General features: G+C 36.7%; 1 protein-coding gene across 2 annotated transcripts; it reads left to right on the forward strand.

Moving 5' to 3' along the window:
* The first annotated feature begins 447 nt into the window (after nt 1–447).
* LOC113066281 (GRAM domain-containing protein 1C-like) lies at nt 448–10,980 on the forward strand. 2 transcript variants are annotated; one of them, XM_026238138.1, is made up of 18 exons: nt 448–671; nt 983–1,084; nt 1,414–1,549; nt 1,697–1,797; nt 1,971–2,066; nt 2,177–2,257; nt 3,532–3,656; nt 3,767–3,926; nt 4,300–4,459; nt 4,536–4,682; nt 5,861–5,979; nt 7,072–7,214; nt 7,331–7,434; nt 8,248–8,418; nt 8,624–8,693; nt 9,278–9,397; nt 9,475–9,580; nt 9,820–10,980. In XM_026238138.1, the coding sequence occupies exons 2-18, from the start codon at nt 992–994 to the stop codon at nt 9,886–9,888; spliced, it is 2,001 nt and encodes a 666-aa protein (XP_026093923.1). In that variant the 5' UTR covers nt 448–671; nt 983–991; the 3' UTR covers nt 9,889–10,980. The 2 variants fall into 2 exon arrangements, with proteins under 2 accessions (XP_026093923.1, XP_026093924.1); XM_026238139.1 differs by lacking the exons at nt 448–671; nt 983–1,084; nt 1,414–1,549 and having other exon boundaries at nt 1,706–1,797; nt 1,971–2,086; nt 9,820–10,977.
* The last annotated feature ends 1,089 nt before the right edge of the window (nt 10,981–12,069 follow it).

The raw sequence follows: 12,069 nt of genomic DNA on the forward strand, positions 1-12,069 counted from the left end.
TTTCAAATTGATTCGAAATTATGAGGGTCTACTGTTGCTATGGTTACCTCATCAGGCGAACGCGATTTGTTACATGCTTATAAACATAAATAGCCTACTTTATTTGTAAAAAGAACAAGTTTTTTTGTTTTTGTTTTTTCAACAGAACTGAATATTGCCAATATGTAGGCTACTTATATATGTATAAGTAATATATTAAATAAAATGATAAGACTACGTGTAAATTAATCAAATATCTAACGTTAGGCCTACAATAAATCAATACATATAATAATATAAATATAAATGTATATAATAAATATTTTGGCAACTTTATGTATTTTGTATGAATTCTAAGTTGTATGCGAAGTAAAAAAACAAAACAAAAAAAAAAAAAACAACCTGAAGAGCCTCCTTGGTGTCATACGTAAAATATGCAAATACAAAGTGTGCTTTGTTCTCGGCGGCGAATGGCACGTTGCTCCAGGAGCAGGTAGACTCTGACTGTACACCTGCTTCCAGGTTTGAGTTGGACGATCGCAACAACCGAGACACACGACACAGCAGCATGCCAACGACATGCAACGGAACATCTGCGACGACTGAAGTCCATGATACATTTCTTGCAAGACCAAATTTGTTAAACGCCTGGATCTCACATAACCCGGACTCACGGAACAGGATCTTCTCAGGTATGGATTTTGTAGGCTATATGAGAATGAGCATTTAAGAAGTCTTTTTCATATACTTAGTCTTAACTAAGAATTTTTCTCTTTGCTTAAAGTAAACTTTAATGTTTCTGTCAAGGTTCTCTATTAGCATCTGTATAATTTAAAGATTCTTTGTGGAACCTGAATTGCATCTCTAAGAAAATATTGCTTGTTGTTGTTGTTTTTTTAAAAGCCTAGCCAGTTGATCAATCTGACTATTATTATTCAAAAAGTGCTTTGAGAAATTAACTTTAACAAATGGATATAAAAGCCACTAAGTTTTACATCACCAGGTGAAAGACATGGCTCAAACACCCAAACAAGCGACGGCCAGTGAGCTCACACAGGACAACAGTCAATCCGTGGAAGACAAATTGATCTCAGAAGAACAAGAGGTAAGATTGAAAATGCTGCATGCTTTTACTTATATTACATTGGTAGAAGTCACATGGCAGCACTATAGTAACTTAATCTTTATCAGATTGATATTGTATAGTTTGATGTACTTTGTCCTGCAAAAGATTACAGACACTGTATCATGATGAGATTACGCAAATGTCATTGATTGCTACAGTAAGTGTTGTGAGCGATTAATAAGCTCTTGGGCATGTGAAACGTGTTGTTCCTGGGAGCATGCACCTTTTATAGCATCTATTTCACAGAATCGCAAACAATATTTGACAACTTTATTTATTTATTGAATTGCTGTGATTTTCCCTCGCAGGGCCTGAAAGTCAGTGGGCAGGTCATAGCTGCTCCTCAGTCACCTGAAGCATTGGTTTACACTATTTATAAACAGAGGAGTGACGAGTTTCGGAAGTTATTCAAAGAGGTGCCTGAGTCTGAGAAACTAATAGCAGGTGAGACTGATAGACAGAGACAGAGGGGTACTACCCTAACCACAAACCATGCAAAAATATGCTATACTGAAAATGTTTTTTGGCAGAGCCACAATATTTGTATAACCATATTAGATGTTGTTTGAGTGATCCATTTTTTTTCCCTAGACTACACCTGTGCTCTCCAGAAGGATATCTTGTTACAAGGCCGCATCTACCTTACAGAGAATTGTTTTTGTTTCTACAGTCATGTTTTTCGTGGTACAAAAGTGAGTTCCACAGGAAGATTATGTTATGTATTCAATGTACCTCTAATACATGCTATGCCTCCATCTATATACATATATACATAATAGCAATAATGAGCTACTTCAGTAGTAATTTCATTTATGGATTCCATTGCTCTGCTTTAACAAACCTAATAAACCAGATTTTATCTTAGATCACAGTAAATATGCAGGATATCATCTCAATATCACGAGAGAAGACAGCGAAATGGATACCAAATGCCATCCAGATCAGTACCGATTCAGAGAAGGTGAAGTTCAGAGATCAAAGGTTTTACATTCTTGCTTTTTCCTATTTATGCAGAGACATGTATAGGATTTTTTTTTACAGAATCTAAATATATATTGTCATTTCCCACAGTTTTTCTTCAGCTCATTTTCGGCAAGAGAGAAAAGTTTCTTGAGTATGTTTCGGCTTTGGCAGAATGTTCTAATGGAGAAGGTGATTTCTGTCTTTTTAACATTTCCCTTTTTAACCTCATTATCGTTGTTTTAGAATAGATTATTTAAATATTCTTTATATTTACATATCTTTTAAAGTATGTTACCTGCTCGATGTAAATCACTGTACATTTTTACTCTACAACAGGTTACTCTGAAATATGATCTGAAATAGATATGTAATAAGAACGGTAATGCCAGAAGCAAAAAGCATATTCTCAAGAACCCCAGTTTTATAGTGTTTAGTTATTTGCTGACACAAACTATTTCTTTGTAGCTTAGGGTGGATACTAATGTGGCATATTAATACCATATGAGGAAAACAAGACAGAATAATTCTCTATAGACCTATGGTCAGGGATATGCTTAAGTGTAAACAACCTAAATCTGTAGGGTACACTTCACATGGCAGCAAATAGATGTAGGCCTATAGTTCATTGACCCCATCGAGGCGTGGCTTTCTTCAACTGAAAACAGAAAATACTGTCTCTTTCCTTACATGCATAAGGAACTGCAGAGCTAAAACGACTGGAGAATTAGTATAGAGGTATGATAAACGAATAAAGCAGATATGCTGTTTAAGGCAATGTATAGTGCACCACTAGGCGGCGCAGTTGTTTCCTTTCGTGACTTCCTGATTTCAGTCGCGCGCTTGAAGCGCTCAGGTTACTGGCGTTCAGCAGGTAAGTGAAGAGACCGAGAGACTTTACCCACCGCACCGTCAAATTTTACGTATAGTTCAGAATATATTATACTCTGTGCTACTTCTTTAAACATGTCATGTAACTGTAAATGGCTTTTTAGAGCTTCATAAATACATAAAATGTATTCGCGTCAGTTTGTTGTGTTAATGTGTCCGTGCCATACGGCCTTGAAACTATGTTGCTTTTGTTTGTGATTGTTAGGCCACTTTTTTTTAAAGCGACGCGAATGTTAGTGAACTTTATACTTGAAAAGTGTTTTTTTTCATATGGCTTTAATTTGAGTTTTTCAGCCACATTTTGTCGAGTAACTCTCGTCTGTGTCCGCTATATTGTCTATTTACATTTTAACCGCAGTTTTCGGTAATCTTCCATCGAAACGACTGCGAATAGAATATAAGGGATATTTATTACTAATATTTTGTACAAATATTGTGGAGCAGGCTAGGGCTGATTCCTGTACATAGGAACAGGAACTTAATAAGACTTCAGTGATTTTTTTTTTAAACGTGTGGACGGGAGAGGATGAAACATGTGAGTGTACATTGCTCAATGTAGCTTTCCTGTCTTGCAGAAACTGACCAAGTTGGAGCTGTTACAGATGGTTAAGCAGCATTATGGCAATGACTTAGGATTGAGTCATAATGAAATGGAAAGCATTCAGTCATCAGCAGATACTGTCACATTTACCGTGCCCAGGTTGACTACAAACACGTACACACACCCAGTCACATCTTCACATTTCAACACCTGTTTGGACAATTGAGAGATCAGTTACTTGGTTTTAAGGTGCCATATCTCTGTTGCAGTCTGAATATGCGTGGAGAGGATTACACGGGGAGGCCAGAAAGGCCCACATCGCTTCGTCTTCCCCAAGGGGAGCTGAATTCTTATGAGGCCAGCACACCACAGGGAGACGACATACAGTCTTCAGCTGGACTGCAAAGCGTGCTCTCAGCAAATGGAGGGGTACATTGACAAATATAGTTTCTTTGGCAGATGGATTTTAATTTAAATTGTTTGTATACAATGACTGGTAGGGTTGGGTGATATAATAAAGAAAAAAACTCTCAATACATTTCAGTCTATACCCTAAAAAGTAGGTGACAATTTAGAATAAAAAAATGTATGTATCAAATATCAAGTATTGTTAAGGGTATTCAACTGAATCACTGAGAATATATTGTCAGTATTCAGTATATCAATGGTCAACCTGTCAAATCTTTTATGCAGTCTGCATTTGATTCGCTTATAAAGTACAATGTCTTTTAAGTAGAGCACATTAATGGCATGTTCAAAGTTTAAGGTGTTGAACTTGATATATGTATTAAAATCTCAACAGGACAACACTCTCAGTACCCCGTCCCATCAGCGCAGTCCAAATCTGTCTTTAAATCGCTCAGGGTCTGAACGAGTCTCTAAACACTTCTCTCTCTCTCTGGATCTAAATGCCAATGAAGACCAGCTCTCTGATAACAGTAGATCTGACAGCCTGGAGGAGGGTGAGTTGTTTGTGTGTGTGTCTCGGCTGCGTCTCATTCCATGGCTGTGTTGATGCATTGTGTTGATTTCTTGTAGTGGAAGAACGTGAGACTGCATCTCCAGTGTCTCCGGGAAGGCTGTTTGTGAACCGGGTGTTTCACATCAGTGCTGAGAAGATGTTTGACCTGCTTTTCACAGATTCTAATTTCATGCAGAGATTTATGGATATCAGGAAGATCATAGGTACATTTCTCTTTCCTTTTCCCTCTCTTATGATCGATCTACTTAAAGGGTTAGTTCACCCAAAAATAAATAATGTCATTAATAACTCACCCTCATGTCATTCCAAACCTGTAATATCTCCGTTCATCTTCGGAACACAGTTTAAGATGTTTTAGATTTAGTGCGAGAGCTTTCTGTCCCTCCATTGAAAATGTACGTATGGTATAGTGTCCATGTCCAGAAAGGTAAGAAAAACATCATCAAAGTAGTCCATGTGACATCAGAGGGTCAGGTTTTTGTCATTGTCTTCTCTTCCGGGTCTGTTGTGAGTGTGTCTGCTGATGTATGAAGCTGCTGGAGTGTTTTCTGGTGCGCCCCAATAACAAAGATAACACATCAGCAGCTTCACTGCAGTGTTGTGAACGCACTCACAACAGACCCGGAAGACAAGACAATGCTGAATAAAGTCATAATTTGTTATTTTTTGGACCAAAATGTATTTTCGATGCTTCAACAAATTCTAACTGACCCTCTGATGTCACATGGACTACTTTGATTATGTTTTTCTTACCTTTCTGAACCGTACACACAGTTTCAATGGTGAAAGCTCTTGCACTAAATCTAAAATATCTTAAAGTGTGTTCCGAAGATAAAATGAGGTCTTACAGGTTTGGAATGACATGAGGGTGAGATATTAATGACATAATTTCATTTCTGGGAGAACTAACCCTTTAAGTCATCAATTCCATTCCCATATAGATGTGATTTGGTAAAAATAGTAGAACTTTTCATTTAAGCATGTAATAGACTTTGTTCCTTTAGAAATATTGTTATATTATTGCCAATTATTATTGTTTTTTGCCAGCGCTATTCATGTACTATTATAGTATTTATTAAAATGTTGAAAAATGTTAGTTTTTATTGATATTGTTTTTATTTTAACTTTGCTTTTGCAAATTTTTTAGTTTTATCATTTTAATATTATATTTATCTTTAATTTATATTTATTTTCAGTTATTGTCCAAGGCAGCATTTCTAAGTTTAAGTTTTTCTTCTTGATTTATTTTTTGATTTATTTGTTTCGCTTACCTTAACCATGTCTTATAATGTTGTCGTTTTAGTTAAAAATACCAATACTGGTTTTTGCATTTATTGCTTTTCCAGACTGTTTATAGTAATGAAAGTGTATTACCCGACAGGTGTAAGCGCTACCTCTTGGCAAAGGGAGGCATCTGGTGGTATGAAAAGGACTTTGAACTACACCATCACCATTAATAACCCCCTGATTGGCAAGTTTTCCACTGCCACAGAAACCCAGGTTAGACTCACAACTGTAAGGCTTTGTTCCAAAAACTAGCGAATTGTGCCACTGTGCTGCTGTTTGCTACCTATGCAGGAGATTCAAAAGTTACTTGAGATTTGTGTGTCAGACAAATTGTAAAAAGTGTTGTACAAACTTATTGAAAGGCTGTTTCATTGGTTGGACTGTCAGCTAACATGCAGTATTTGGTTACGTCAAATTTATATTTAGAGACTTAGCAGGAAGGAGCTGCGGTTGTGGATCACAGGTTTCTGTGAATTCTGAGGGATGATGATTATTTGATTTATTTATTTGATTATTTTTGTAATATTTGCACCTGTTGTGTCCACTTTTATCTTTCAAATCTGACAAATCACTGTGTCCCGTCTAGTTGTCTGTGGTTTGTCAGTTGTTTTTGTGTGAAATTAAATCCATAAAACAATAAAGTAGTTTGGCAGAACTATTTTAACTGAACTATACACATACTTTCTGGCCTTTCGGCTCTTAGTCTCTGATGCAAAGAATAGTTAAAAATGTGTAAAAAACAATTTGGCATTCCACCGCTTTCGTTTCAATTTATATTATACAACAAATGTCATTTTTAACAAATGACTGAAGGTGTGCTGCAATTACAAATTCAGCTTCATCCATTTATTTGATCTGATTGTGACTGTTTGAGCTAATTGCACTTTAAGTTGATGAAATCAATTAGATGAAATAATCATGTTTTTAAGGAGTAGTGACCTGCTTGATGACTGTGGCTACATTCATACAATGAATGTGTAAGATTGATTCTCAAATTGTCCTGTACAAACAGCAGTGTACAGATTCATAGCCTTATTTAATGCCTGTAAACATTGCTAGTAAATATTTAGACTTTGTCTGTTGTCAAAGACTTTTATATCTGGTTATGGTTATAGATATAAACATTAAAGGTAGTCAATTTGTCCAAAATTTAAAGGAGACTTTGAATTTCATTTTCAACTAAACTGAACAGAACTATATTTAGGTTTTCCAAACAGGACTGACATCTGTATTGTGCTGCTGTGTAAATTCATCCTGTGTGTGTATATGAAATATTTTCAGATTTCTGTTCTTTGTGTATTTTAGACACTATTTAAAGAGTCGAGGGAGGGTCAGTACTACATGATAGATGCGGAGGTCTACACACATGATGTACCTTACCATGACTACTTCTACACTCAGAATCGCTACTGTATCATCCGCAACTCCAAGCACAAGTGCAGACTCAGGTGAGTGGTATCCTGATATCTGTACGTCTAACTGTTTTTATTTTGAGTATAGCACTGAAGTTTCTTGATGTAAGAGCCATTTAGTAAATAGTTGAACTCATGATTGCTCTGTGCAGGATTTACACTGATGTCAAATACAAAAAGCAACCATGGGGTCTTGTTAAATCCTTTATCACAAAAAACTCCTGGAGTGGCATAGAAGACTACTTCAGACACCTTGGTTGGTATAATGCATTTATTTTACTTTCCCTAGCCCTCTGTTTTCCCTTTTTAATTATTTTAGCTATAACTTGTAGATTGTGCCCATTTTCTAGATGACTGCATGTCACTAATTATATTATGTCACTAATTATATCTAAGTGTTTCTTGTTTCACTTCATAGGGTTCACAGGGTTATTATAGTTAGGCTATATATAGAATACAAATAAAACCATAAAACAGTTGTTGATAAAATATAATGAACCAAAAATAAAAACATTTGTGTTACTTCTAGTTCCCAAGTCAACATTTCCAATTTTTTATTTAGTTTAACTTGATGTACTACAATAATTAAAGCTAAAACTGAAATATATATCACTACAAATCAAAACGGAACAATGAATTCAAACACTTCAAAACAAGATAACAATATAAAGCTATAGTCCAAAACTAATATTGATAAATTAAAATGAGCAGAACCTCAGATTGTGGTGCCCCTATTTGAAATTGTTTTTATTTTTTTTAAATGACTGGAAAAAGAAAGCTGGCTAATAGCTTCTCTGCCATGGGATGTTGGAGTAGGGAATTAAAAGAGTAATGAACATTAGTGACCTGATCAGAGTGTCTAGGGAGGGCTATTATCAGAATGGATGTGTCCGTTTCCTATTGGTGAAATGCATCAGTTATATCCATTGCCTGCAAGGCCATTTAATTACTAAACTACATGGGTGCCAGAAACCAGATCCCTAATCGATCCACTGACCTTAAAATAACCACTCAGGGCTCACAAATTAATGCATTTTTAACGATCTTCATCTCACAATGCACATTCCAGAGGCAGAGCTGCTAGAAGAGGAGGCAGAGTTGACTCAAGGAAGCGGAGATGCTGGAAAGACGGGTGGTTTGCGCAGGAGGCGAAGAACTTACAGTCGCACCCTACAGGATCACATGAAGCCAGGGAAGCAGTACAGCGCAGACTTGGATCAGCAGAGAGCCGGCACCATGGGTAAAAATATATGTATAGTTTTAATCTCTGAATCCAGTATATCTGCTAGTGGCCTTAAAATACTGATTAAACCACCGGAAATTGTTTTCATGCCAATAAGATGTTTATTTTGTGGCCTATGCTTTTTAATATTTAAGCAAACATTAAAGACATTTGTGTATTAAACTTATACCAATTAGACTTAATGTTTCATGTTACATTATAGGTGCCATGGATATAAAGAACACACAACACAGATGGAACATCACTTTGATTGTGTTTGGGATGAGCTTAATGTAAGGCTTCGTTCACACTATAAGGCCTGTTTCACACCTCATACACACAGTAAGCCGTATGTAAGCTTGGATCTCTGACATTGACAGTGTTTCAGCTGTGTAACAGAACCACAAAAGATTCTAGAATACTAAATTGAGTTTTTCTCTAATTACAACCTAAAATCATAAAATGGTTTTTAGTTGTTAGTTACTATTGATTTGCAATGAGGAAGGTAAGCACATTTTCATTCAGATGTTAAACAATCTACACTGAACAGAATTGACTGCGAATTTTAGCAATGCACAATTTAAAGCATCTGGTTTCAGTCAGATTTACTGAATTGAAAGTTGTTTGTTTGGAACCTAGAATCCCATATACGTTCACTGTATATTCCATACGTTGCTATTTTGCAAAAGATTGCATTGATAAATGGGTTAACAGTGCATGTTCTCTATATTTTCTCCTGTGTTCAGTGTGCTGCAGTGGCAAAAATGTAAAACTTGCTGTGAACATGGTTGCCACAATAAATATGTGCAGCCATGATGATTTAGAATTACCTAAAAACCTAATGTGCTTATGAATGTCACATTGTTTTGCCTCTCAGACTTTTTGTTCTGGTGGTTTTGAACTTGGGACTGTTCTATAAACTTTGGGCCATGGAAGATATCGCTCACCGTATGTACCTGAACACCAAGCACAGAATGAAAGAGAGAGCAGAGTCCAGGTAAAGGCTCTTTCACATTGTAAATTTAGTTAATTTTTATGAACAAAACTGACTTAAGGTTTTTTTTTTTTTTGTAGTTTGGCACCTGACCTAGGGACTAGACAGGGTATGCCACACAGAGGTCGAGAAGAAGCTCATTTACTAAGGGCAGTACTGCAGGACTCCATTAACCTTCTAGAACAGGTATGTTTGGGTGTTCTACTAAACGCACTCTGCAATGACATGAAAATGCAAAACAAACTCTGGTTGTTCACCATTACATATCAATAGATGATCCTTCCTGTCTAATTTGGCAGTTCTTGAACTGAAAAAAGTTAAGACTAACTTATGTTGTTAGTCCAAACTATAGCAACATACGGTATCTCGATTGGCTGAGAAGTCTCTTATGTGATTGTTTGTTTTTCCTGGTTCCTTCTCCACAGCTACGCAGTTCTCTTGTGGTGCTTCAACAGACCTTTCAGGTCTACAACAGATCCTCCTCTCAGCTTTAAATGGCATTGAGTTTGGTGACCTACAACACAAGGGCTTTCTTCCCATAAGACCTCTCCTCACTGAGGAGGGTTGCCATAGGTACCGTCACTCCAGGGCAGGCTCGTAGCCATGTTCATCGTCTCTCTGGGCGTTTTTGTTATGGTTGGATGCTTTTTTTTTTCAGTGCTGTTTTTGTCTTGGAGGAGAACTTTGCACTAGTACACTCAATTTTATGAGTTTCCTCTTGGATTTACTAACTTGACCTTGGAGCTGAAGGAGAGAAGCAACACTGCATTTTCTCATTTTTCAAAGCTAATAATATTGCTGAAGTTAAACTTTAAAGTAACAACAGTGTAGCATCTTGAAGCACATGTCCTGGAATGCTTGATGCTAATTTGATGGACAGATTTTTTTTCTGGACTGCAACAGAAGCCTTATAAAACTAAAAAGTCTCAGATGTAATGGATTCAGTGCAGTTGCACAGGGTCTTCAGTTTAATTATGAAGGGGGTAATGCAGGCCCATTGCCTTTTAGCTCACTTTAAAGCTCTGCCTAACATTTAGTCATGTGGCCTTATTTGCCTTGATTTAGATAATGTTCTTGTCTTAAGATACCTCTAAGAACTTGTAAATGATTGCACCTTAAAACCTTATTAAAGCAGGGATCACTAATGACAAATGATTATGCTTATTGATTCTAGAATGCTTGTAGGTTTTGAATGTTTATCAGGTTTTTTATAATGTCTAATAGTACAGGTTTGTGTGAAGAAGATAAAAATCTGATGTTTACTGTAAAGGATGAGTGGTGATGTTGGATGTTTTAAATTGTTTACACTCTTGGTCTTTGAAATACCACTTTTCAAATTTTTGGGACTGTATTGTCACTTTGAACTAAATTTGTGACACATTCATGTAAATTATGTACAATGGGAAAAGTGTGGTAATTTATCAAATAATGTTTAATCCTCAAGCATTTAATTATTTAGCATAAAAATATGTAAGAGGTGGATGTGTAATAATAGATGTCTATTTTTTGTTATTGAAAATATTCAGTTTTTTTTCTCTTTTTTTTTTTGGAACCTATTAAATAATAAAAATGAAAAATTACGATTACTGGGGGAAAAAAGTTAAAGTTTTTAGGTTTTCGAAGGCTGCAGACTGACATACAGAGCTGGATTTGGGCTGAAAACCAGTCAGTATCTGGTGTGACCACCATCTGAGGATGGCTGTGCGAAGTTGCTGGATATTAGCAGGAACTGGAACACACTGTTGTATATGCCAATCCAAAGCATCCCAAACATGATCAATGGGTGATATGTCTGGTGAGTATGCTAGCCATGCAAGAACTGGGAGGTTTTCAGCTTCCAGGGATTGTGTACTGATCCTTACAACATGGGATGATGGCCGTACATGAATGGCACAACAATGGGTCTCAGGATCTCGTCACGGTATCTCTGCATTCAAAATGATAGCAATAAAATGCACCTGTGTTCATTGTCCATAACATTCGTCTGCCATTACTATAACCAGGTAGGATCAAAAATAATCAAAGACTTCTGTTTTCCTGTCCCAAACCTGTCTGAAGGAATGCCAAATGGCCCTTTTGTTACTCAAAGCATTGAAGTGCTGATATTGATCAAGGCCTGTAGGCCAACGTGTATACACTGGGGGTCTTCCAATTTTCACATCTTTTGCCCAGTGGGTGAAGCTGTAATCTGCTGATTGGTCACTTTTAATGTCCCACATTTGGTTTTTAATCACACAGTCAAGGAAGGGATAAAAGAAGACTAACTCTTGCTCTTTGCTGACTCTTTCTTTTGCTGGGGCTCTCTTCTCAGGGCTCTTCCCTTTGCCCTCTCCTTCTTTTTCGCCCTCTCCATCTCCCCCTCTCTCTTTCTCTCTCAGGAAATATTTCATATACATGTTGGCGGAGGCAAATTCATTCCTATTAAAAATATTTTATGGCATGATATGACACACAGTGCTATCGTAGCTGCTGTGTCACATAACAACCATGACTTTTACCCCCATACCCCCCCCCCCCCCCCCCCCAAAAAAAAAATGTGCCCCCTCATAAATCATGAATGCGTGACGCCCTTGCATGTTGGGTACCTTTAAATGTTTTACCATCCTTCATCTATTTTGTAACCAATTCAAGTCTAAACATAAAATAATGTTATTAAGCCATTTCTATTATTACTA

This window comes from Carassius auratus, chromosome 49 (assembly GCF_003368295.1).
Source record: "Carassius auratus strain Wakin chromosome 49, ASM336829v1, whole genome shotgun sequence".
Classification (NCBI taxonomy): Eukaryota; Metazoa; Chordata; class Actinopteri; order Cypriniformes; family Cyprinidae; genus Carassius; species Carassius auratus.